General features: G+C 43.1%; 1 protein-coding gene across 8 annotated transcripts; it reads left to right on the forward strand.

The window, feature by feature from the left end:
- The first annotated feature begins 835 nt into the window (after window positions 1-835).
- Window positions 836-27,753, forward strand: SYPL1 (synaptophysin like 1). 8 transcript variants are annotated; one of them, XM_054056181.1, is made up of 7 exons: window positions 836-930; window positions 3,808-5,694; window positions 5,939-7,023; window positions 9,829-10,545; window positions 24,463-24,667; window positions 25,514-25,702; window positions 26,498-27,753. In XM_054056181.1, exons 4-7 carry the CDS (start codon window positions 10,376-10,378, stop codon window positions 26,645-26,647), a joined length of 714 nt encoding a protein of 237 aa, XP_053912156.1. In that variant the 5' UTR covers window positions 836-930; window positions 3,808-5,694; window positions 5,939-7,023; window positions 9,829-10,375; the 3' UTR covers window positions 26,648-27,753. The 8 variants fall into 8 exon arrangements, 7 of the variants coding, with proteins under 7 accessions (XP_053912156.1, XP_053912158.1, XP_053912160.1 ...); XM_054056183.1 differs by lacking the exon at window positions 836-930 and having other exon boundaries at window positions 3,671-5,694; window positions 9,829-9,932; window positions 10,013-10,545; XM_054056185.1 differs by lacking the exon at window positions 836-930 and having other exon boundaries at window positions 3,671-5,694; window positions 9,829-9,932; window positions 10,136-10,545.

Genomic DNA, 27,753 nt, shown 5'->3' on the forward strand with positions numbered 1-27,753 from the left:
ATGTAGTGATAGGATGGGGGGGAATGGTTTTAAACTGAAAGAGGGTAAACTTAGATTAGATATTAGGATGAAATTTTTTTACAGTGAGGGTGGAGAGGCACTGGAACAGATTGCCTGGGGAAGTCACAGATGCCCCATCCCTGAATGTGTTCAAGGCCAGTTTGGATGAAGCTTTGAGCAACCTGATCTAGTGGAAGGTGTCCCTGCCTGTAGCAGGTGGTGTTGAACTGGATGATCTTTAAGGTCCCTTCCAACCCAAAGCATTCTATGTTTCTATGATTCTATGATTTTTAGAACAGCTCCGATGTAGATGCGCTGTATTTGGGGATTATCTATAGTGCAACCGAGATAATGCCTGTAACACACCTCCCAGAGCCTGCCATGGCTGACTCCCTGGGGTTCTACAGCCCTGCTTGCTTCTCAGGAGCCAGGAGTTTTCTTCTTCTATGGAAGTGCTCACACACCCACTGCACCTTTATCAAGTAGTTCCGTGAGAGTTGTGAGATCCCCCACGGGATAGCAGAGGGCTCTGCCTGGTGTGGTTTCCACCTATGCTGGACAGCCACTGACACAGAGCAACTCCATGGTCTTCTTCCTCCTCCTTTGCCTTCCAGTGGAGCTGCCACATTGTCCTTCCAGACCCAGGCTAATGGCCCTGGGCAGCAGCATCCAGATCTGAGGCCAGAGAGGCCACTGTGACATTAGTGTTTCCAGACTGAACACACGGCTGATAGCAGGATAAAATTTAAGTAAATGATTTTGATCCAAACCAGGTCTGGATCAGAGAAGTGTAATGTCAAGGAGAGGATGGGGGCCAGCAAACCAACCAAGGTCGAAGAGGAGACCATCTTCAAACACCCAGCATACCCCAAATTAAAAATGGGATTTCTTATGAAGTACATTTTCCTCTTCTACGTTGTTCCTGCTCAGGTAGGTGTGAGCAGGGAAGGGAAATGATTATTTAGTATGCAAAGTGCTTCCCACCAGACTGAGCCACCCAGGTGTTGGGGAGGAACCTCTCTGTCCCTGCACCTGGATGGCTCACAAGCAAGGAGCAGCTACTGGAGCAACTCTCCTCCTATCTCCAGATAAGTCCTGAGGGTGAGTGAGCAGCCTCAGGTTAAATCTACATCAGGTCTTCAGGCAGCATCAGGCTCAAACTCACTGCACCCACCTTGCTTCTGTGCAGTTTGTTTCCCTTGGGGTGACATCTGCTCTCTCAGGGCAGGGTGTGGTTTTTCTCTCCTGTTGGTGCAGCCTTGAGACAGGACACCCCTGGGTCATGGGCAGGTGTCGGCAGAGCCGTGGCCCACAAGAGACGCTCTGTATTCCTGCCTCATCCATTGGCACTTCCTTCTGAATAAGATGCTCTCTAAGTGATTCGGTGGCAGCTCAGCGCTGGACAGGAAAGGGCAGTAGGCAACACTAGAAAGGGAAAATTATTTTGAAAGTGGAAGAATCCAGGATTCTCTGATGCCTTCCTCTGCCAGGTAAATAACATCCACCCAGCCACAGCGTTTGTAACTAAACTCTTCTCTGTATTTTTAGCAACTGATCTATGAGATCATTTTGCTATTTTCAGTTGTTTATGACTTGGGACTTTTCTGCTGGGAACATGCTGAGTGGGAAGGAGCACATACCCTGAGCTGCCAGTGAGGGGCTGAGCAGAGCCTATGAACTCAGTAAATTATACTTGCTGAGTAGTTTATTTTCCTGGAACACCAGCAATCCAGGTTATCAACAACAGTTTTTTGGAAATGCCCTCCAGATTGTTTCTCTAAGATGCAGTAGAATAAGTAAGTACCTGGGGAAAAGTCCAGATGGTCTTCATTAAATTGACTTGATTGCTTCTGTAAGCAGGTAGAGCCTGTCTGTAAGCCTGGATGTCATCTCATGTGCTCCATTCACAAGCAAACACTGCCTTGCTTAAAGCAAGAAATATAATTCACACACACGCCTCTTGGTGACTTGGTGGTTTCAGAGCAAAGGGTATTGCAGCAGATGATATATTCTCTGTATCCTGCACTATTCCCATTGTTAACACAATTTTTGCTGCAAACACCTATGTCTGCAGCTGCGCCAGACATTAGCAGACCTTACTCTCTGCTCTATCATCTCCCACTTGCCTGTCCTCTCCTGCTTGCCCTGCTGCATTACACACAACTGCCTTGCATCATCTCTTGTCTCAAAGTACAAAGAGACACTGACCTCTCACAAACAAATAAAGAAGCAATAATTAGCTGACTGAGTGATAAGCCACAGGTATAACTTCACATCAAGCCTGCAGAATTACCTGCAGGATTTCCCTTGTAGCCTGCAAGGAGCTAAAACTGCAGCTTCCTTCATCAATGCTGGAATTTAACATGCATTAAACAGAGACAACCTCCTGCAACCAGGGCAAGGCTCAGAAGAGATGAATTACTTGTGCTCTCTGTAAGTGGCATGACCCTGGCAGTGCAGGGACTGGGATGCAGGGATGCAGGGGTGCAGGGTGGGCAAGTGCTGCTAACCTTTAGGACCCTATCAGAGCAGTGGTGTTTCCAACCAGGATGAAATTCTGGCTTGGAAAACCAAGGGTAAAGCCAGGGGCAGGAGAGCTTGATTTTGCCTGAGCAGACACGTAAGTCCAAGGTAAGCTTTTGGATTTTGCAAGCTGGGAGCCTCAGCAGGGCTCTGCCAACTGAAGCACAGCCACCAAACAAAGCACAGCCAGTGACCCAGGGACCCCACATGGATTTGTGGGACGCTGGACTTCCTCGCACCTTGACACCCAACAATGACCTCTGGAAACCAACAGGCACAGGATGTCTCAGCCTTGGGACTTCAGCATTTCCACAGCTTCAGGCTCACCAGCTCAGCCGCAGAACTTTTAAAGCTACTTAATTACTTCTCCTATGGTGCTTCAAGTGCATAAAGTGCTTACAGAAATACAAAATGGCACTTGTACTGCCAAAAGGGGAACATTTATCTATGTTTATTTCCTTTCAAGTTAGAGGAGGACAGTAGAAGAAACTATGAGCTTGCTTTCTCCGAGAAAACAAACTGACCTTTTCAGTGTTATGAAAGCCTTTATACAATAATTTGGGCAAAGAGAACTGGAATTTCTCCTGTGAAGCATATTTTTCCTTAAAAAATGCCAGTTCACTAAAACCAGAAGAGTTTGCAGAAAGGCTTGGTTTCAATGAATCTGCCCATTTTAGAGCTGGTTAGAAAAGTTTTGAAACTGTTGACATGCTGAATTTGTCAGTATAATTCTTCCAATATGGAATTTATCTGCAGTTGGAGTTAAAAACACAGACTTAGAATTAAAAAAAAAAACAGAAAAAATAAATAGAATCTAAATAAAAATAACGTATTTTTTACATTTTATAAAATCAAAATGTTTAAACTGACCTAATCCAAAACATGTGGTGCTCATCAGTTCACAACAGCTTTGAAATTTGGATTTCTGGGGAGTGGAAAGTTCACCCCCTCCTAGGAGGAGGGTGGTAAGCAGCCCTGGCAAGAAAGTTGCGGGGTAGGGGGTGGGGAAAGAGGTGAGGCTTCATGCCTGTGGTCTAGAATAAACTGATGACCTAGCGCAGTGGCAGCACTTTCTCTACAGGTATCTCTTCCAAAATGGGCTTGAAAAACTCCCTGATTGGCAGCAGTGAGGACGAACTGTGCATTCGGAAAGGTTAGCATGTAGCTCGCACCTCCTCTGAAAAGCTGCATAGAAACCAAATATTTCTAATACTCTGATGCAAAAATAATGTTGGTTAGAAATTGGGAAGTCCCTTCTGCCTTATCACTGTTTTTTCCCAGCAGCTCAGAGGTGGGACACATCCACTGCATGGTTTGCCTGAGCCTGCACACAAGGTGGGAAGGGCTGAGACAACGTTGGCATTCCCTTATTTGTATTTGTTTCACTGATTTGCCCCTATTTGGTGAGTTTATTTTCAGTTTTCAGAATAGCACAGGATCAAAGCAACAGGTGAAGCATTTCTGGCTCTCTCCCTCATCACCAAAGGCAGTGCAAGAAACCTAATAAGAAAAGAACAAACATTAAACTAAAGGCACGTGTTGGTCTTACTAACCAATGCTAGCTAACCTTAGAAGGTTTATTACAGTTTGCTGCTGGTTTTTACCCCAAAAAGGAAGTATTCTGGGCTGGTAGAATTGTGAGGCACGTTCAGAACAAGGAAAAAGTCCAGTCACGATCCTGTCCTCTCTTGAAGGTATTTTTGTCCAGGAAATATATTGGGAATAAGTAGTGGGTGGGGGAAACCAAAGGAAATAATTAAAAATAGGGGAGTAAACTGTCTTTTTCCCTTCCTCCACCCCTGCCCAGCCCAATGCTTTCTGCACCACAGTAAGAACACAAAACCAATTGTTTGGTTTTGACATTCGTCCTCATTTTTTTTGAATACGGCAGGATTAAGGCCAAAACAGAAAAGAAAGACTTCTTCCTGGAATGATGCTGTCCACAGCCTGCACTGGCAAGGTATTAATTAATGCACTTCCCAGCTGGATGAAATGATGATGCCTTTGGCCTTAGGCCCCACGACATACCAAAGGCATGAGACTGTGGCTCATTGCAGATACCTTTTATTGTGGCTTAAGGCCAAGAAGGCAACAATAATGACTTATATTTGCACAGCATGTTTCATAAGCCACTGGAGTTGCAACCAAGCAGGTTGTGTGCAGCTGTGGCCTTCTCATTCAAATTCCTAAGTACCAAAATAACATGCTGGTTTGTGGTTGTTAGAGAAGACACTAAATGGCCTATCTTTCCTTTACATCCTACTGCAAGTCTTCTTGAGAGTTACTGCTGGCAATTTTTATCCTCTTAGGGCTGAAACAACATTATAATAGCAGGTAGTGTATAATCAGTGCAAACCTGCCCCTTGCACAGGTTCCCAGCTGAAGCAGGAGATGCATCTGAAACCCAGAAAGACAGAATGATACCCCCTCTCACTTGATCATATACAAACTGCTCTCCCAGGCAGCTGGGCATTTTTTTGCCTCCTTGCTGTGTAGTCTAACATCTTCTCAAAGGGGCAGCTGGGGCTCCAATATCCCCCACAGCAGGTGAAGAGGGACATGTCCTCCCACTGAGATCGTGGGTGATGCAGCAGCTTCCCTCATCACCTGGGCTTTTGTTGTTGGTGGGGAGTCTTTGTCTCCCAGCTCCTGATGGCACTGCTCTTGAGTTGGATTTAGCTGGGCTGTTGGAGCCTTATTCTCACCCTTCAGAAGCCACAAAGTTCCAAAAGCAGCCAGTGGGACAGTGGGAGGGGTGAAACCCAGACCATGAGCTTGAGGTCTCCCAGTCACGTGCAGTGCACTGGCAGGAGTCAGGAAGAGCAGAGCAGCCCAAATAACAGCTCTGCAGCCCAAAATAGTGTCATTGAAGCCGAGTCAATGTCAACTTGCATTCTACATGTTTATGGGTTCCCCTGCCCTTTTCTGGTGTGAGAGAGATTAACTCTATCCCAGCTGAAGCCAGGACACCCTGAGGAGACATCAACTCAAAATCATAAGGGAGATTCTAAAAATCAATGTGACAAGTGAACGAGTCATTTGTGCTGCCGCACGCTCTCCATGGGAACCTCCTGGTGAGGATCGCGATGACAGTGTCTCTGGCAGCTGGCTGTTGGCTGGGAACTGGTTACACAGCCTTCAAGTGCCCCAGCAGCAGGAATGAGGAGGCAGGTAAGAAACTTCCTTGGACCATAATGGGATGTGGGGTACGAGCTCACAGAATGAGATGGCCTTTCACATAATCAAGGCTAGAGCTAAAAAGGCTGGGATTGATTGACACCTGGTTTCCCCACAGTGTCTAGTCAGACAAGTAACCTAGCTCCAACATACTGCTCAACCTGTCCACAAAGGCATTTGGTTGTCAACTGTATGTCGAAAGACATGTATGTGCTGTCACATGGAATTTTTCTACCAGGTCACAGCTTCTAGGAATCATCAGCCTGAGAGCGAACCCACTGCTGAGCACGAATGCTTCCCTGCACAGACTCAGGACTGCACTGGTAAAGACATCCTTCTATTTTGTAGTTGTCTGAGGAGGACAAACTCAGTCTGGTGATGTCCAATCTGCCTCTTGGCAAGATTAATTTCTAGATCTTAACTAGAGGGTTCCTCTGCGGGATTCTACCCAATTTCTTCTGTGATTAGTAGAGGTTACTAATTATTTCCCTGTAGAAAGCCTCATAGACCTATGCAGAGAAAATACCCCCAAAAAACAAGCAGGTAGGGGAGGGACACAGCCCCTGCTCAGGCGGCGTTGAGTAGAGGCAAAGGTGGGTGGTATACATGGTGCCCATGCCATGGGCCTCCAGCTGAGCGCCCTCTGTAAGCCTAGCATTGGTTTCCAGTCTGCAAAGCCTCAAAGCTGCTAGGCTGGATCTGGGGTCAAGGCAGCATTTTTTATACTAGTTTGGTTGCCAAATATCCTAAATAAATAATCAAAATAAAGATAGTCCTGAAAAGAAACCAATTCTATCTAAAAATAGAGGAGATCAGAAAGCTGCCAGTGGGGATAGGTATTTAATGGATTCCCCCAGTTCAATTGCTGAAACATTCTTATCATGTTTATAGAAAAAGCAAATCCAAATTAAATAAAATAAAATTTCCTACTATTGCTGTTTGAACTGGGGCTATAGCATGAGCTGGGTGTAGAACTGCACTGGACATCCCAGGAGGCACCAGGTGATGCTCTGCAGTCTGGATGCTGTGGTGGCCACTGGGCAGGAGCTGGGCTGGGCTTTCCCCCAAGCACAGAGAAATCTGAGCCTGAAGGGACCGCCTCAGCCTAGCATACAATTGTCAAAGACTTTTCAGCTTCCCATGCTCTGCCAGCGAGGAGGTGCACAAGAAGCTGGGAGAGAGTACAGCCAGGACAGCTGACCCAGGCTGGACAAATATAGCTTCATACCATATCGCATCATGCTCAGTATGTAAACTGGGGAGTTGGCTGGAATGGGGGAGTGATCGCTGCTCAGGAATGGGATGGGCATGATGCATTGGGAGGTGAGTAACTGTATCGTGCATCACTTGTTTTGTACATTCCAGTTGTAGTATGAGTATTAGTATTATGTGTCCCTTTTCCTACCTTATTAATCTGTCTCAACCTTATCCCATGATTTTTACCTTTTTTTATTCTTCTCCCCATCCCACCACAGCAGCGGGAAGGTGAGTGAGTGGCTGTGTGGTGCTTAGTTGTTGTCTGGGGCTAAACAATGACTTTGGGACACCCAGTGTAAAAGACCACACAATCACCATATTGTTGGGTCTAGAAGGCTAAAACCAACTCCTACTCCGAGCAGGGTCAGATGGGATATCAGATCAGGAATCCTCCTGGGCCTGAAGTCCCCCAGAGCAGCTGTGCCTGATTTTGGTATCGTACAGAACACTGTAAATCAGATAAATCAGGTCTGTCAAGTAAGTAGATGCACACAGCTGCCATCTGTACCTTATCGCTCAGTCCTTCCTACACCATTTCACAAGGAATCCCAAACTCATTGGTGTACATCTCCTTTTCTGCACATTTTGAAGAAGGTGAATTAACCTGAGTCTGTTAATACCTTGTCCAAGTTGAAACATTTGCAGGTAAAACATAGAGCTCAAGTTGGTAATGACTACTGGAGTTGTTACTAGGGCAAAACATAGCATATGGAAACAAAACCACTGGGGATGCACACAAGACTATTGAGCTGGTTTGATGAGGAGCATTGATTTTCCTCTACAGTCAATTGCTGCTGCACAACTTTGCAAATACTCCCTGTTCCTACTATGTTTGGAAGTTAAAAATGGCCAACAGTGCTGGAGAAAGGGTTGATGAAACAATAGCTCTTTTTTGTCCTTTCTTTTCTTGGCAACACAGAGAGAGAAAATTGTGAAGAAAAAAGAAACTAATAAACACCTATCTGCCAAGATGAGGTTCGTCCCTGTGCCAGTGGGCTGAGCAGACAGCTTAGCGTTTTTTTTTAGAAGCAGCACAACTGCAGTGAAAACTAGAATGAAGCCAGTTCTGGTGCCAAAAAATCCCAAGTTTTATAACATGAAATGACCAGAGAAGACTTCTTTGTCACTGAAGATTATTACCCTCTTCCTCAAAGGCAGTACAGGAGTTAAGAGTGCTAGCAGCTGCCATCAAGTGACAGGACTATAAATCTCTATTTCAAGGGCAATGAAAATGAAACTGCCTCAAGTGCTACTGGAAAATCCCTCCTTGTTTCTTACTGTGTTCGGGCAAACAGAATTAAATCACCATTTTTCCTTACTCAGAGCTGTGCATCTTGTAGATAAAGACAAATGTACAACTGTCCACCACTGGCAGCTTGCGTGGTTAACTCTCTGTGCACATGGGCTGTAGAAAACCACCTTCCAGAGAGAGGTGACAGCTCATCCATACAGGAATCAGGCCGTATTTTTGTTGAACAGACTTACTTTTTGCTTTCTGCTAGGGAAAATCCGACATAAATATTGCTGTCATAGCAGCTGCGAAACGCAGTAAGTTATTTCCTGTCTAAGCATGTTCCATTGCTCGGCATTTTATTTTTGTGCTGAACCACAATCAGGCATGTCACCCCACCCTATGCTGGGGGGCTCTACCCTATCCGCTGACATGGAAAAGGCACTGGGAAAACAGCAGGGAGGCAAAATGTGCCAGAAAATGCCCACTCAGTACTTGCACCAAACAGCTTCCCGCAAAACGTGCTGCTGAGGCAGAGTTTTCTGAACTCTTGGAGTAGCCAAGGACTCCTCTTGCAGCACATGCCCCTTCCTCTCGGAACTGTCAACATAAATAGAAAGAAATCCAATCCTCAGCACAACCTTCATCTCAAATTTGCTCCAAAACCAAGAAGATAATGAAACTCTCTACCTAACTGAGCAAATACTAGAGAAAAACCCCAAACATTGACAAGCATCTTATTGCTTTTCCTTCCCTTAATAATAATTCTTATAATATGACAATAGAAATACTTGCATCCTGAGATAAGTAGGTTCTGCTTGAGTGTGGTGCTACCGATGTCCATGAGGCAGCTACCAGAAAGGGCATTTGGGTGTTTAACCTTAAGAGGAACATAGAAAATGCCCTGCCAGCTGATTACAAAATGCATAGGCACTGCTGCTCCCTTGCAACCTTTTGCATGAGCTCTAGTTCAAACCAAAGTGCCCTTGCACGGGCTGGAGTAAGAGGCAGCAGCTGAGTGCAATGTGATCTCCTCTGCCCAAAGCAGTTCTTGTAGCAAAAGTCATTAACGACTTTGTAGGAGCACAGCGAAGTTGTGGGACCTCTGCTGCTTCCAGCCTTGGCTCCCTGCAGGGTCCTGAACAATCTTCTGCATTGTCAGAGTGGCTGAAATCAGTCCTATGCCAAGGACTTATTTTCTTAATAGTTCATTTGAAAGAAAACATATTTTATTCACACATAGCTGAAAGATCTTGTTGGATCCAAAGATATGTTCTGTGTCTGTTCAGCTTGGAATCTATTATAATTATTAAATAAGGCAAATTTCAGAATTAAACATGCTTTCAAAATGAAAATCTACAACATTCTAATTAAAAACATGTAAAAATGAAAGCTTTTTATTTCTATAGATGCATATTTTATATACATGTCAAATATTAATAAAAAAGCTTAATATATTTTTTACTATATATGTTTTACCATTACATTAATTCAAAAGATACTTTCTGAATTAGATACAATTTTTGTTCAACAGAAGAGAAGTTCAGAGGGAACAAACATCTATCAGGAAGAATTAAAAATAAGACCAAACTCTTTTCTAGTTCTAATATTTTGTTTCCATTCACTTTTACATTCACCAGCAGTGCTGTTGGCTCTTCTGAATGCACCTGGAGTGGAATTCAATCCAGTCTTGAGGTCAATGTGAATGTCAGCATTGCCTAGATGGTGAGATCCTACTTGAAAGGTATGTGATCCATAGACTTGGGCTGGTTCACGGCACAGGGTTGAATGTGACCTTTAGATTGCTCCTTCTGCTCATTCGAGACTTTGTACATTATCTTTGGGACATTAAGCACAGCAGGACGCGCTCTCCAGAGAAATTTTGCAGTGTTGCCAGTACTCCAATGACTGGTCCTGTGGGACATCATGTACTACTTCTATCCCCAGCTTCTGAAGTCATGTGATTATGGGAGGATCTCAGCTTTCATGATAATGAAAAGTAGGTTTTCAGCCACTGAGACTGCAGAGAAAAGCTGGCAAATGTCACCTCCTAAAGGTAAGGGATCAGAAGACAAATGAAAAGGAATCTTAGCTGAATCAAGAGCCTGTTTTTTAAGCTAACTGCATGGCTTAAAAATGGCATGGTTTTGAAGACGAACTATTAACTTGGAATAAGAAAATATTATAATGAAATTCTTGAAAAGAGAAAAAATTGCTCCTTGCTTTTTGCCTTCTCCTCTCGCTGTCCTTCTTCCTTCCTTCTTTGCTAAGGTTCTAGCCTACATCTTACACTCCTCAACACTTGTCTGTCCAGAGGTGCCATTGGAGGAGGATGTTGTTAACCAGTCAGCTGAAGTGTGAGTACTGGGAATTTTCCAGGGTTACAAAATGTTTTCCTTACATCTGCCAAAGCTAACGGCAGCAGTCACTGAACACGTGCCGCTGGAAAATCACAAATGGGCTGGCTGCCAAGTATGCAGAGCTCTTTGGACCGAGGCATGTCAGGGTCTTGTGAGTGTGAAAGGACATTGGCATGTCTGAGTGGGCAAGGCAGCACTCCAGGCTGGCCTTGGGCATGTGACAGCCCACGACTGTCCCCAGCCAGGAGGACTGGGGCTGAGCCAGGTGCTGCTGACAGATCTGTACGGCGAGCCTCTACTGCCGGGCTTTGTATGCGAGGACTGCCTTCTTGCCATCAGAAGAACACATTTATTTTTAATGGAACAGTTTAAGTGGAAGTCAAGTAGTCAGCATGGAATAAACAGACTCAGCTAATGGCTTGCTGACATTCACGGTTCAACAGGGACACCTCCTGCACCCCTTGAACACTGTGCCAAGCCATTAAACCCATCTCACTTGGCAATGGAAATTTGCCAAAAAGAGGTTAAAAGAGAGACACCGAGGAATTAGTCTACTGAGAGCACATGAAGATGAGTATCAACAGTGTGGTGTGGGAAACTGTAAATTTATATTGCCAAAATAAGTCCATACTAGATCAGACCTAGAACCTGTCTGATCCTATAGTTTGTCATCTGGCAGTGCTCAAATCCTGGGGAAAGATACCTGAAGCTATTGAAGTGTTTCCCGCAGCCTCAGATGATTTGTGACACGTGGCACTTGGTGAAGGAGTCCCTTCCCTTGGTTGGACTCGATGATCCAATGGGTCCTTTCCAACCTTGCGGTTCTATGATTCTGTGATTCCCCTGTGGCACTGTAGCAAAAAGGATCTTTTGTACAACACAGTGAACTGAACAGCTATCATAATGCCTCATCCAGAGAAAAGGTGGTGGGAAAGGGTGAATCCATGTAACTCAGAGAGCTCATAATTTTTCATAGAATCATAGAATGGTTTGGGTTGGAGGGACCTTTAAAGTTCATCTAGTTCCACCCCCCTTGACATGGATAGGAACACTTTCCACTAGATCAGGTTGCTCAAAGCATCATCTAACCTGGCAATGAACACTTCAGAGATGTGGCATCCACAGCTTTTCTAAGAAACCTGTTCCAGTGTTTCACCACCCTCAATGTAAAAATGTCTTCCTTACACCCAGTTTTTGTGGTATCTCTCCAGGTGAGAACCTCATCTTACAAATACAGAGAAGACTGCAGTATTCCCACAGAACACATACCTTTGTGTATGACTGCTCTTGTCTGGGTTGATTTCTAACTCCACGCTTTTGCACTGAAGCCAAGTTCTTCAACTAAAACTATCTACTTCCACAGGAGATACTCTATAGCATCCATTTTTTTATGATATGGATTGCAGGGTGTTGTTTTTGATTTATATCAACTTAATGGAAAAATTAAATGAAGCTCCATCTTACAGAAGGTTTTGCCAAAACACTTAGGTCCTAAATTCTGCCTTCCATTAACAATATGCATTTTAATGAGGTGCTTGAAATTTATAGCTTAATGTAAATTATGTGCATATATGTTATGTGCCAAGCCTATATATACCTGTTTGAAGGAGCTCCAAAAAATCCCCAAACCCTCTCTCTTAGATGTTAACACGAAAGCACGGAGAAGGTAGAAATTTTAGGCCCTATGCATAGGCAAGAATTTTGTATGTGCTCGGTGCAGAAAGGATGAAGGGAGGAAATAGCAGTGCATTTATGCCTTTGCAGAACCAGCCAAGCTGGGACAGCCTCACAGTTCACTGCCTGTGGCCCTCAGAGGTTGTTCCAGCTTTATGTTTCACTAATACACACTACCAAAATGCTGCCTGAGGCTGACAGGCTACCAGAGAGACGGATTAAACCAGCTACTGGAAAAATCCCCAGGAAGCTAGTCAAAACACAGCATTTCCAGCGATAAAAGGTGAGCAGTATTAGTTCCTAGAACCGACCCCGGGTTTGATTGTTTTAAATTATATGCTCATACACAGACACATGCGCAGCAGCTGCCCGTGACCCCGAGGTGACAGCACAATAGGCATCTCCTACAGCACAGCAGAGCCAGAGGCTTTAATGTGCTGTACATACGTAAGGCACACGTTACGCGCAGTGCTCTACTGACGTGCAGATATTTGGTGAAGGACACATTGCAATGACAGGGGCACCGTATGCAAAAATGACCTCTGAGCAATCACATAATTAGGTGACTTAGACTTTCATTCTAAGCTTTCTATTCTACAAAATTTCCTCCAAGTAAAGGGCTCATTTGTGAATATGATAAATGGCTCGTGAAATGGCTTGTACAGCAGGATGCTTACAATAAAATGGGTTTGGAGCAGACAAGGCAGTATTATTATTCCACTGCCTGCCTGGCTTCTTGCCAGCCTTCTGCTGCCTTCTATCTCCCATCACAGGAGGCTGGAAAAATTCCTCCAGGATTGATTAACATGCAAGAGATCCTGTGAAAATCGGAGGCGGTATGAAGGAAGGAGGTGATGGCTGAAGGGAGAAATCAGGCTTGCAAGGGCTGACACAAGCAGCTAAGTGCCTGGAGAGCTGGGAGAGTAATCCCAGTCACTGCAACACGGAACAAGAAAGAAATCCCAGGCAACTTCTCTCCCTACGACTGCTCCAGCCGTCCCTCAGAAATGCTGCTTCTCTACAAGAAAATTTAAAAACAGGTAGTAGAGCCACCTGGCCTGGAGTGTCGTTGGCTCATAAACTGGTGAAGCACTCCAGGGCAGGAGATGGACACATGGCCATGCTCCCAGATAACTCCCAGGAACCAGGATGGTTCCCACCAGGTCATACAGCCATCATGGTTTAGAGGCTGAGGCTTTAGGAGCAGAGTCAGATAATATCATGTCAGCCGGCATTCATTTTCAGGAAGGTCTCCAGCCACTTTTAATTTACTGCAGCTGAAGCATATTGGGAAACTGAAGTTTTCTCCTGTATTTTATACCCCATTTTACACTGGACTTACACTGCCATTCACCACATTGATAAGGCTCTGGAACAACAAGACTTTTTAAAAATTAAACTGGAAAAATTCTTACAGTAAATCTTGGGCTTGATTTTTAAAAATCTTTCTATGAGGGCCGTTTTTTTTACAGACCATTTGAAGTTCTGCACTTGTCAGGTAGCCTATAGGAGATCCTTTTTTCCTGTTTTCTCTGTGATATTGTTTTCCCTGGATGATTTGGCATCATTGGAACATCCTCATATGGCATCCGTTGCAACATGGTATCCTCATTTGCTCCCCATTCTGTGAAAACAGTGCTCCTGTTGAAGCCTGCAGTGTGAAGGCAGGTATGGGTAGTGACCGAATTCATTCCCTGACTCTGGATATGGCAAGAAAAGGCCAGGGGTCACCATGTGCCTACTCGTTTTGTTCCTCTTAAATGTCAAGTGTTGAAGCAGCCTTGGAGTAATGATATTAAACATGCAGCTACCAAATTACAGTGTGAAGAATGTAATTTGCTTTTAATTCATGAAGTTGCATTTGGTCAAACTCTTGGCTTGCATCAAAAAGAGAGCTCACCCTTGCATTTGGAAGGCTATGAAATTTTGGACTAAAGGTTTATGAACTGTTTTCTTCCACTGAGAAGCATTTGCATTTTATGACATTAAGAAAGGCTTTTTTATTTGTATAGGTAGCTTGAGACTTCTTTGGTTTGTATTTTGTTTTCTAGAAAATTTAATCCAGTCAGATAATAACTGAATTAACTATGTAGCAACACTTCTATTGTATTATGCCCCCTATTTCAGTTTTCACTTGACTTGTCTTGACTGTTTCCATTTTATTTAATCCATCTGTACTTTTACAATTTGTGATCTAAAAAGTCTGGTCTATCCAGTGCATTTCATTGATTCCAAATCCTTAACAGATTATTTCAAAACATCTATTGTGTCTCATTTGGCAGACAAATAATACCTGCTTGACCATCTGTATTTGTGTACAATTATTCCACCCAAGTACATAAGACTTCCTTTCTCACCATTTAGAATGAAAAATATTTGTACTGTTGAATAGATTAATTTTTATTTTGTGGCCTGAAGTCCATGACCCGGATTTGAGTTATAAACCTGTCATGTGTCAGGGCTCATTATCCACTGATTGCATAAGCTATTGTTACTAGGATAAATTTAGAATTCATCTGAAAATCACAATTAATCATTTGAGCAGCTCTACAAACAAGGTCAGCCAAAATCTACTGTCTCTAAGTTCACATACATTTACATTTGCTGCCGGAATATGTTGTGAGTTTTAGCTCCCTTGATTTGTTTTATAATCAGAAATATCTCATCTCAGATTCAAAATACTTTGTATAGTTAGCTCACTAACTCAAGCATGTTGGCGTGTCTTTTAAAGACTAGCGTATTCTAAATATGTGCTTAGACATTAAAGGAGTAAGGTCTGAAACAATTACTATTTATATCCTTCCGTTGCTTTCTCAAAACCCAGCATTTTATACTTAGATATTGTTTTCAAGATCATTAAGCTGACTCCTAAAATGTTTTTCTTATAATGTTTTTGTTTTTTTCAAGTCCAATAATGCTCCAGGACTATTTCCATCTGGTAGTAATAGTCCTGTTTATTCTGGAACATCTTGGTTTATATTATGCCTCTGTGTCACAAAATCTATTGAAATCATGCAAAACACCAATCTCTCTGCCAAAGTCAATAAAATTACTACTTGTTGAAGAAAACAGTAAACAACAGAAATTCATAATGATGTCATTAACACATCCTTTGTCAGCAGTTGGGAAATCTGGAACCTTCAAGAAAAATAAAAAAGAAAAAAAGTAATGCATTCAGCTTTGTTATATAACTAATTATACATAAACTTCTAATGAGGTTTGGTTAGAAATGCAAACAATTTTTATATCAGCATTAGCTGTGCAGCAGCATAGCAGCAGTAGTTCAGCTTGTAGCATGGATGCTGCATTTTATCCATCCATCACATTTTAAAGCTTCTTTAATTCTCAGAGTCACTATGCTACAACAGGTCCTTTGTAACCCCTACGTAGATCTGATCTCAAGTCCGATTCAGTACATTTAGGAGCTCCCAAGGGATTTTCTTCTGGGAGCCAAATTCTCCTGCTCTTTGTGTTCAGAACACTCCTGGGATTTCCTCAAACTACATCTTGCTTTGTGCCAGCACAAGTTTTTGCACATCCATTTGGTATGAAAAAAAAGGAACCTGTTCACGGGTTTGTTTTTTGACCTGAGCAGTTCAAATGTGTGACAGTATAAACCCCTGGAGAGAAAAGTGCAGCCATGGGTGGAGTATGTTTAGTTAACCGTCAGTGCCAATCTTGCAGCACATAAAGCACTAGAAAACACAGCAGTGGGCTGAAGTGTGATGGATGGATATTGCCTGAAAGAGGTGTGATATGGTCAAAACTGAACTTACTAGGTTAGTTCTCAGAGATTTCAGAATGTGAAAGGTGGGTGTGTTGACGTCTAGATTCATCAAAAAGTAAACTAATAATAGCAGTACAGAGGTGTGCTTTATCATGAGATACAGCTTACATGTAGTAGTAAATGTTAGGTTTTAGCAACACTAATGCATGTTAAGGGATGCTACTGATGCCCAGACCAAGATTAACCAGTCTGGCTGAAGGAGAAAAAGTGTTCTGCCTCCTTTTCTCCATGCTTTCCACTTTAAATCAGTATCTATGGCATTGTTAATGACTTCCCTTCATCCAAGAAATTCTATTGTGTTTCATGGCTATCAAACATAAATTAATCATAACCTTATTCCACAGCAATGCACTATCACAACAAGCCACTAGATGGTAGAACAGGATTCTGTCTGCACAGTTCTTCAGCCACTCAGGATTCTCAGATAAACCTTTCCAGTAAGCCACTGAAGTAATTCTGGTTGAAGATTCATAAGTCTACAGTGTAATTTAGAATTTTTTATTCCAAGTGCATACACAATATTCTTTGTCCTTTACAGTTAATTATGTTCCAGAACTCTCTCTTCAGTGATGACTTTCCAAGGTGTATTTATGAAACAAGGCACACACCAGCACACTGTGCAGGGTATGTCTCACAGCTACCTGGTTAACACCTACAAAGAGCTATGAAAATTAAGCCACAGGATTCGTTTGTAGATTGTGATTCCTCATGGAAATCACACTGCCTGGGAGGCAGGAGCAGCTATCAGAAACTTCTGCTCTGAAGCATCCTCCAGAGGAGCTGCTGCCTCTCTGTGAAGGGATGCCTTCCCTCTTGCCCTTTGGAAATTTACGCAGAAATGGGGGGATGAGGGACATGACTGCCTGCCCTTCAGTGGCTTCCATGGGGATCCAGAAAATAACAGGAATTTTTACACACGCAGCAGTAGAAATATAAAATTCAAAGCAGCAATGGTACTAATAAATAACATAATAGTTCAGAAATAACCAAGTCGCTATGTGTAAATGAAATAATGCAGTGTAAAAAGCCAAGAATATATTTTTTAAATTTTGATGCAGTGTCTCAGAAAATCTAGCTTGTATTAGCTACAGAACTTAAAACCTGCTTGGATGTGATAGATGAAATTCACATGCAGTGAAAAATGTCTCAGAGACTTTTAGCAAAAGACAACATTGAACAGTCATTTCTAAACTCTCGGAGAAAAGGCAAAGAGGTGCCACAGAAATCAGGGGAACAATATAGCTTAGTGCTGTTATTAGAGAGCCAAATGATAAATAAATAGAATCATAAGTATACTGACAGGTCCAAAGAAGGAAGTTTAAAAATTTGAGAGTGCACAAGTAAATAAAATCATGCAAAGATACTAGAAAACAGACAGCTAACAAAATGGACAGAAAAATGCAGCATCAGAAGAAACTACTTGTAGGCAGCTATTTAGTATTAGAGATTTATTTAATTTGGAAGAAAGGAAAGCACTTTCCCCACCAGCAGTTTACAGAGTTATGGCAGAGTTGCTGAATGGACAGTATTGTGGGCAGAGCAGTCCCGTGCAACAGCATCTTCCCTGACAGCTAATATTAACCTAATCATCCACTCTTGCTTTATCTACAAACACAGAGCTCAGGACTTCCCTGAATTAATCCGTGTTTGGACTGCATAGGGGATTAGGATGGGAAAAAAAACATCATGAATCATCAAGGCTTTTTTTTTCCACTGCTATCACAAGCAACAATACTGCAAATATACTGACCTCCCTCTCAGAACAACTTCCAGTGTTTGCCTTCTGTTAGAAGATGTTTCCAGAATCTCATACTTCCACTTTATGTTCAGCATAAATTATATCCTTTGATTATATGCAGTGAACCCTGTGGTAAAACTGTCTTAGTATAAATCTGCCTTCCCTGCTTCTAGTCCCTGGTGTACTTCCAGCCAGCAGTAATACATTCAGTTACTCTTAATTTTGTTAAGCTAAACAATCGAAGTTCTTTCACTCTAAGTAAACGAGCTCTCTGTGACCCTCAATCATCCAGTGGTTTGAATTAATCTTCCCCAACTATTAGTGAACGAGACTGCTGCACCATGCTCCAGAGGAAGCTCACTCGCTCCTCACACAAGAGCACTAGCACTTTGTTGTCTCTGTTGGAGTCATGCCTCCACCCCACGGACAAGAATCCCACTGGTCTCTCCCACAGCCTCATCAGGCACCATGAGACCAGCTATTTAACCCTCACGATCTTGTACTCCTTTTTATTTTTGAAAGAATGGGACTCAGAATACTAAGAACTTTTTTTTTCACTAATCATATTGATTTGTAGTTTAAGACCTAGCAGTTACCTAGTTTCTAATTAAATCCATGTCTCGCATCAGTTTTATATCCTTCTAGAGTCATCTAGTACCAAGTATGCTACAGTGGCAACTATTAACTGCATCAGCCCTGTTTCGATCATTACTGCTTAAGCACAAGCTTAAACATAGGCCGATCAACAAAAACTAACTCCCAAATGACCATGTAGCTGGACATTAATTATATTGTTTTAATTTAATTCTCTATCAAGTGGGTTCTGCATCAGTCACTCCATCTCTTTTCTTAGGAATGGTGGTAAAAGGATAGGCCAGGATAACATCAGATATCTGGATCTTCACCAGTGTTTCAAAGATGACCTGCAGTTATTGTTCATATTCAGAGCTTTTATCAGCCCTGTCCAAACTGGGGTTGCTGCGTATTGACAACTGATATAAAAGCTCTGGCAGACGCGATTCAACACTCCCCTGAGCCCTGCTGGAGTGGAAAGGGTTTAGTACATTATTAGCATATTAATACTTTCCTGCTTTTCCCCAAATATTTCTGTTCATTCACTTTGGGATAATCTCTTTTCTTCCTCCCGTGTTTCAAGAATGCTTGTTGTTGTCTGCAAGCCCATAGACCATATACTGGTCCCCTGGTCTGTTTGCTTTCTTATCACTTTTCTGCAATAGGCTGCTTTTTAATTTATTCATAGCCCTTCAAGTGCACACAGACCTCTAACACCTCCTGTGTCCCATGTGTTAGCATACAGACACTCACTTATGTTGACTTAGAAAAGGTATGAGACATTCCACCATAATGCTGTTCTGTGGGCAAATCCTTACATGCATACCTACACTTGAGGGGGGGGGGGGGCTTCTGTCCTGCTTTCTTGTTTTCAAAGTCTCTCCTTAAAATCCTGTCATCCTGTTCCCTTTGCTTACCAAACCCGCCCATAACTTCCTCACTTAAGTGTAGGTCATAATCTCTTCCCTGATGCCAAATCCATCACATATAGTCTAAAGCTCTCCTCAGCCTGTTGAAAAGATGGGTTTGCCCCATTTAGTCAGGTGTATCCTCAGAGAGGTCCTAAAAACTGAATCCTTTTTAACACACCAGCTGTGCAAGCAGTTGCTGACCTGCAGGATCTGTTCACTCTACCTCAAGCACTTCTTTCTCACTAGAAAAACTGCGGACAAAACCACCCAGGCTCCCAAGATGTTGACTAATAATGTAGTTATCATCCCTGAAATGTTCCATGTCTCCCTGGCAGTATTGTTGGTGCCCATGTGGAAGAGCGGCAGTGATTAAGAGTTTGATTATCCACAACTTCCTGGATTTAAATCCCTGGTGAGAAGTAAACCTCCCTAGACAGCAGACTGGGTCTGCAGATAAAGGCCTCCATCACATGCAGCAGGGAATTTCCCTCTACTGTCAATGACTTCTTTCTAGCCTTCACCATCATGGGAGTCTCCATTTCCTGACTCAAGGAGCGCAGATTCTGCCTGTCCCTCCTATAGGAATTAAGTATATTCAAGTTCCTGAAGCTTCACAGTCTCAGAGAAGATCCAATTGATCCCGTTCTCATCATAGCATATATGCCATGTAGGCACCTGACATCTTCCCACAGCTCCTGGTGACACACACGTTCCACCTATGCAGGCAAGGAGTTCATATCTCCCACCCCAGAGAGAGGCCCCAGGCACCCCACCTCAGCCTCAGGACTGGAGATTGGCACCATCCATCAGCAGTTAAATGTGAGCCAAGACCTTTGATGCACTAGGGACAGCTGATGCAGACTGTGCTGGTGACCTGCAGCACACCACCACCACCTCGGCTGAGCACGTATATGCTGCTCTGTGAAGGCTGCTGTCCCCCTTCTGCATGAACTGCCGGATCCACTAACTATAACCAGGAGCTGCACTCCAAGCCAGCTCTTCCATTGGCATGTCTTCAGCACCAGCTGCAAGGCTGCCTGGCTGCTCTCAGCCAGGACAAAACCTCCCAGCACCCTTTGTCCAGGAGCAGCTCACAGAGCTTGTGTGGGCAGCCTGCTCTAGTGGGACATGCCCTTGCTATTCACAGGGGGGTTGGAACTGAAAGATCTTTAAGGTCCCTTCCAACCCAAACTATTCCATGATTCTATGATTCTAAAGCTGCTGGAACAGTTAGATCTCGCCAGAAGCAGACACAGCCTCCTGTAGCTACCCCTTCCCAAGAGCAGCACCAAATACCCTGGTGTTCTTCAGAGGGTTTCCAGGAGTTCCCTAGCAATCCTAGAAGATTCTAGATCTTGAAGGACAGGCAGGAAAGTGCTGCAGCGAGTGCTGTGTCCATTGGCCGCCTCACCATTGGTGGTCCCCAGTCAGGGAGGAGGGCAGAGGGCAGCCCCTTTCATGGGCATCGGACCTTCTTCAGCATGAGTTTTAGCTCTTTGGTTTCACTGTAGATTTATATATCAACAATACAGCACAACTGCAAAAACAATTTAAAGCTTAAAAATTAACTGTAGTTGATGAGATTTCAGCAAGCTTCCACTGCATGTGAATTGTCAAGACCCTCTGCCTTGTTCGCTAATAAAGTCACTAAACTGACAATCAAGGTACGGCATGGAAGACTGTGTGAAGTGTGCGGTCTTCTTCCGGCTACCTGCCGTCCCTCCCGCAAGCCCTGGCCATGAGGACACATAGCCCTGAGACCGCAGCGCTCATGGCCTGGCTGCAGCAGCACCTTCTAGCTTCAGCGGATCGCAGCCCCTCAGCCTCCCAGGGAAGGACGGATGGATGTTGCCACACTCCACAATATAGATGAATCTGTTCCATCCTGCAACAGTAACTGTGCCATTTCCCTGGTGCACAGATAAAGTCCTTTATGGCAGTGGCATCCGCTCCACTCAGCTGTGCTCTCCCCTCCCAAGGGAGCCCAGCCTCCCTCGGCCACTGATTTGGAGATGAGGAAACTGGTGGGTTAGGAAACGGTGGGTAAGACCATCCCCAGCATCAGATCACAGGGTGTGGGCCCATCTCCAGTGAGAAGTCACAGGGGCAGAGCCATCCCCAGGGTGAGGTCACAGGGGCAGGGGCAGTCCCCACTGAGGTCACAAGGGCAGAGCCATCCCCAGTGTGAGGTCACAGGGGCAGGGACATCCCCAGTGTGAGGTCACAGGGGCAGGGCCATCTCCAGTGTGAGGTCATGGGGGTAGGACCATCCTTGGTGTGAGGTCACAAGGGCAAGAATATCCCCAGTGTGAGGTCACAGGGGCAGGGACATCCCAACTGTGACGTCACAGGGGCAGGGACATCTCCAGTGTGAGGTCACGGGGGTAGGACCATCCTTGGTGTGAGGTCACAAGGGCAAGAATATCCCCAGTGTGAGGTCACAGGGGCAGGGACATCCCAACTGTGACGTCACAGGGGCAGGGACATCTCCAGTGTGAGGTCACGGGGGTAGGACCATCCTTGGTGTGAGGTCACAAGGGCAAGAATATCCCCAGTGTGAGGTCACAGGGGCAGGGACATCCCAACTATGAGGTCACAAGGGCAGAGCCATACCCAGTGTGAGGTCACAGGGGCAGGGATATCCCTACTGTGAGGTCATAAGGGCAGGACCATCCCCAGTGTGAGGTCACAAGAGGCAGGACCATTCCCGCTGAGGTTGCAGGGGGGGTTCATGCCCATTGAGGCTGGGGGTGTGTCATGGGTGTGTCAGGGCGGAGCTCAGGGCCAGGCCCTATAGGGAGGAGCAGGGTGTGGGGTAGTAGCTGGGGCAGGTGGTGGTGTGTGTCTCTGGTCTCTGCAGGCTGCTCTGGTGTCTTCCAGCATGGCTGGCTTGAGGGTGGACTTTGCCTTGCTCTTGGAGCCCCTGGGTTTCATTAAGGTCCTTGAGTGGGTGAGTGAGGCTGGGGAGGCTTTGCTCTCCTTGTGGGGCTGTTTCTCCTTTTTTTCCCAGGCCTGAATTTGCTTTTGTGTTCTAGCTGGTTAGGCTTGAAGAGGTGTGTGCTGACAGGCTGCCTGCTCCCTGCCTCATGTTGCTGGTGGTGGAAGCTCAACGCAGAGCTGCTTTTCAGCCAAGCCTTCTGGCTGGAAGGAAAGAAAACAGTTCTGCAGATACATAAAATCTATGTGTTGATTACAAGTTTGTCATAGTAATTTGTGCTGCTGTGTTGTGCATTCCAGTTATTTAGGGTTTAGGGTTTTGCTAATGTACAAATGAGCTACTTGGAGGTCAAGCTGGCATGCAGTACTTTCAGCACAAACATTCTAGCTGCTCTAATCTACTGTTGTGGATGTCTGAGACTTGTAACAGCACTTCCCTTACCAGCTGCAAGAGGTACTATGCTGGCTTTAGCATTAAAAAAAAATCAACTGAAAGAACTTTGCTCTAGAGCTACAAAAAATACATTAAGAAAAGACCTTTCAAAGGGGATTGTGTTTCGGATTACAGAAACTGAACACTTTCATTAGCTCTTGATGTCACTTCATAGTTTACCATTGCAAACTTTGTCCTTATTTCTTGCTTTCACTAGCTGTTTCAGCTAAATGTTGACTTTATTTCCTATGAGCTCTAGTGGTGTGTGTTATTAAGTCTATGTATTGCTTCCCATAGATTTTTTCCATCTTTGCTTTTGCCACATGTGGAGGCTTTCAAGGTGAAACTAGGCTTCTAGTTTCCTGCGAAGGTGTGGCAAACAAAACGGTTACAGCTGCTTTTGCTTATCCATTCAGGTGAGTATTATCTTGTCAGCTGTGTTCATACACTGTTATTTCTTAACTGCTTTCCCCTCCATCTGCCTCCGTATGAGTATGTACTTGCTGTATATATTTGAATGAACATGTGAAACCACAGGCTTGCTTTGTAGTAGTGGAAAAAATATTTAGTTGTAGTTGTTCAAGACGTTGTGGTTGTCGGTGCCCCACAGAAAGGATTAGGTAGAAATGGCCTTAGGCTGTATTACTGCTTTGAGTCACTTTACCTTAAGCTCTGTTCTAGCAGTGCATGAATGCTAAAGAAGGTAATTAATAAACAACACAAATAATTTTTACAGCCTATTTTTTTCATCAATTTGTAGTTGCTTTGCAGGCCCAGATAAGATTGTTTTGTATGTGCCATTATGACAGTATTTTTGTTTAAAGCTCAATGGCAGATATGTGCTTTTCAGTTTACTCCAGTATGATAGATGAGGGTGTTAGGTATGTAAAACCTCAATACTCCACGGTCATTGTAGTGCTCTTGTAGAGACAAATTCCTTTCCCAGAATGCTAGGAGGAAGGCTTCCCTTTTGTCCTCACAGCTGTGCAGTTACAACAATCACAGAGTCTATGTTCTATGTGTGTTCAATAAGCATAGGTGTAAGTATAAGAATGGATTTGGAGGCCAGCTAGTAAAAACTACTATAGAAGCATAGAGTTTGGTCACAAAACACAGCATTGTAACAGCACTTGGAGGGGGAGAGTGGGAATATGAAACGATTCTATGCTGGTCACTGAAGGGTTGCTGCTGGTCGCACTGATATTATTGAATTTCCTATGCTTGGCATTTCAGTGCTTGCGTTTTCTTGTAGGTATAATGCAACTTGGTGCTTTTAAGTCCAGATGCCCTTGTTTAACTGCCAGTCTCCAAAATAATGTTATTAGGTATAAATGGTTTAGTCAATTCTGCTTCAGAATTAGGATTTCTTTCTTCAGTTGCTCTAATCATAAGATTATAAAGGGAGAAGATTTAGTTTAGACGTTAGGAAGAAATTCCTCATGATGAGGGTGGTGAGCCACTGAAACAGGTTTCCCAGGGAAATTGTGGATGCCCCCTCCCTGGAAGTATTCAAGGCCAGTTTGGATGGGGCCTTGAGCTGTTTAGTGGAAGGTGTCCCTACCCATGGCAGGGGGGTTAGAACTTGATGATCTTCAAGGTCCCTCCCAACCCAAACCATTCTATGATTAAGATTCTTCTCTTGAAGCTGCTGTTGTGTATCCCTGTGTAGAATAGGGAACAATCTTCAGATATCTTGACAAATATTTGTGTTGTTTAACTGATACATTACTCTAAAAGACAATTTATAGATGTATAAATTTACACGACCAGAACTCTAAAGCACTGTCATTGAGAAGCATGACTGTATGAAGTTTCCACAGTATAGCAAACTCTAATTACACAAAGGATATGATCTTTGCAGGTTGAATACTGTTGCATTTAGCGCACCAGACCCAAAACGCTGTGGTGGAACTTGGACTGATGTCTATCTTGTGGGCAACTTCTCCTCTTCTGCACAGTTCTTTGTTACACTTGCAGTGTTGGTGTTCCTCTACTGCATTGCTGCCCTTGTGGTATATATTGGATACAAGCATGTGTATCAGCAAAATAGCAAGCTTCCTTTATCTGTAAGTAATACCAAGATATTTTAATGTTTTGCCTTTGAAACCACAAAGAGATGAGAAATACTGCTAATACAAGAATATCTGAATCACTTATAAATACTTAGTAGTTCTAAAAGGTAGCTTGAGCATGAACACAAGTATCTCGGAGTAGTCACTACAGCGCTCAAACAGGAAAGGGGACCCAAAGTCCTTGAATGTCCATGGCATCATACCTTATGCAGTTATTGATGCAAAGTGCAATGAAGTACTGCCTCCACAGGTGAAGTGTTTTCACCATGATTTCCTTTTTGTTTAAAGTATGTGTATACGCAGTTGTTCCACAGGCAGAAATTCTTCTGCTAATTTCTGGAAGTTTCCCCTGTGCAGATACAATTAGCAGATGGAAATGGTTATGTTGTGAATTTAGTCACCTTTAAATACCAAAGTCCCCATCCTCAGAATGAGACATTTCAGACATGCCAGAAAAAGACCTAGTGACCTTTCAAGCACAATTTTAGCATATCTGTCCTCAGACTTAAATCCTCTGTACTTTCTCCCCTATGACCCCCACTTTACTGAAATTTGACTTAAATTTTTATAAGTACTAGGCAGCTGATTTTTAGAAACTAACCTCTTACAAAGAGTAACGTTGCTTATGCTTGATGCAAAAGACAGTGTTTTGTAGCTGATTATCAACACAGATTATAATTTGTGTTGTAATTACAACATTGTTAATGGCTGAATTTTCTTGTGATCATTAGCACCGATGCAGTTGTTCTGGTGATATAATTGGTATAGTTTCTGCCTTGCTCTCTTGGGTACATTCATGCCAATTTTTTTAACCTAAAAATGAGTATTTCCCTTCTGTAGGACTTGGCTATCACTGTCATAACAGCGTTTTTGTGGCTGGTCAGTACTTCTGCTTGGGCGAAGGCACTTGCTGACATAAAAATATCCACAGGGCCCAGCATTATTTCAGGAATTGAATTTTGCAAAGCACCAGGGACAACGTGTCATTTTGCTTCTGTGAGCAGCATGAGGACTCTGAATGTGTCTGTGGTATGTATGTCTTCTGCCATATGGGCGCAGTAAATGTGGTAGAAAATAGCCAATGGCACATGAGAACCCGTTTTGACCGATTGCACTTGTTAGTTAGCGTTAAGATTGCTTTGACGTTCTCTCTCATTCAGGCCCATTGATACTGTGGCAAAACACTGACCACACTTTTTTTTAAGAGGAAACTTGTTTCTCTTCTATTCTTTGAAGAAATAACTTGGATCTGTCTCTAAAGCTATTGGATATAGTATTTCCAGACACATATGAGTCTATTTCCGTCTGTAGCCAAGAGCACTTTAAAATATATTACGGAGTCACAGCAGGTGGTTCATTGATATGGATAGGGAGGAAATGCGGTCTCCTACTGTCTTTTGGTGTTGAACCTGATTTTTTAATCAAATGTGAGCATTTTGTACATCCAGAAGAGGTTCCTTGTAATACAATGATACAAAGCTCATGTTCATAGAACAAACTTCACAACAGGGCAAATGAGACTGAATCCTGCTTTTCAAAACTCTGGCTGTTATTTATTGGCCCAGTAATAATTAACCATGTGCTCTTGATGTGCATACACAGAGGTGCTGAGTAATGAAAAAGAATTTGCTTAATTGAATGTGAAGGACAGAGTAAACTGTCCAAATTTCCAAAGAAGTCTGTTAAAATATATTGTAATACTCTAAAGCATGTTTAAATATCCAAAGTGGTGTCAAAGATAGCAGTTGTTTCTGGCTTACCTTGAAGTCATATTTTGTTTTCTTTAAAAAAAAAATAATCTTGCCCTTTTTCTTTGACCTACAGGTGTTTGGTTTGCTTAATATGGCTTTATGGGCAGGAAATATTTGGTTTGTATACAAGGACACCAACCTGCACAACAATCCAACAGGGTTTCTCAAAGTCCAGGAATATAATCAACTCAAAGAGGAATGTAAAAACAAGGTGATATTTTGAAGTGCTTCCACTTTTACATCACACTGCTAAGAGCATGAAGCCATCAGGATTTCTTTCAATAATAAATGAAAATACTTTGTACAAACTTCTACTTTGTTCTATGGCTTGACATAAGGTCTTGAATAGCCCAGCTGAAGTGTTTCATTATCTTGAAATATGCCTTTCTAAGTTGTTCAGCTTCTTATTCTAGTTTTGAAGAGCTAAATGTTGAGGTTATATGAATACTGGACTTCTGGGGTTATTAAATTAGCCTCATAGAATCAATGGGTGAGAAGCAACTGCATATGGGTTATTACTGCAATTTCTTTAGTTCTAACAAGCCTTGGCTGAACAGTGAAATGTCAATGCAACTAGGACATATGAAAATACGAAAATACAGTTCAGCTTCTTCCTATCACTGATACCTTACAAAAGTCACCTGTAAAACCTGTAGCTCTGTCAGAGTGGCGGCTATCACAAGTTGGTTTCCAAATACTCCATTCAGATCACTGTATCAAATCTGCTGACAGTCCTGTCTGAAGGAAATTGCTTCTGTGTTTAATGTTGTTACTGTTAAATGGCTTGGGACAATCTCTGAACAAGGTGATAGCTTGTAGTTTCACTCTTTAACAAAGATGAGAGGCTGTATATGTGTGCAACAGTTGACACAAACATGGGGTGGGGGGGAAGTAAACTAAAGCCCAAAACTTTTACAAATACTGTGGAAATCAAAGCTGATATATTCTGACTGCTAGCGTATGGGCTTCTAGGAATTCCTTTTCAGGTGTGTGAACAATGTTTCTGTGTAAAAGGATGTTACTGGAGATGTCTTAATATAACAGTCTTCATCAATGTCATTCAGCTTATTCATTGGGAGCAATATTTGGTTCTTCTCATGCAGGCTTCTTTATTAAGATATCTGTCTCTCTGTTGATTCCTCAGAAAATGTTTGTTTTGATGGATCTAATAAGCTGTTGTTCAGGGTTTTTTTGTTTAAATTGTTTGGAATGAAAGTAAACATGAGAGTGCATATATGAACACAATTGCTAATTGTTCAGTGTGCCAGAACTACTGATTTTGATAGTAAACTTCCAGTCTGAAAAGCATAATAAAATAAATATGACTGC

This window comes from Cuculus canorus, chromosome 1 (genome assembly GCF_017976375.1).
Source record: "Cuculus canorus isolate bCucCan1 chromosome 1, bCucCan1.pri, whole genome shotgun sequence".
In the NCBI taxonomy this organism is placed as follows: Eukaryota; Metazoa; Chordata; class Aves; order Cuculiformes; family Cuculidae; genus Cuculus; species Cuculus canorus.

Coding starts and splice junctions, on each gene's coding strand:
- SYPL1 (XM_009557305.2), top strand. CDS start 22,113: ATGGCTGGCTTGAGGGTGGACTTTGCCTTGCTCTTGGAGCCCCTGGGT. Junction 23,018..24,462: donor GCTTTTGCTTATCCATTCAG/GTGAGTATTATC, acceptor TGATCTTTGCAG/GTTGAATACTGTTGCATTTA. Junction 24,668..25,513: donor ATAGCAAGCTTCCTTTATCT/GTAAGTAATACC, acceptor TCCCTTCTGTAG/GACTTGGCTATCACTGTCAT.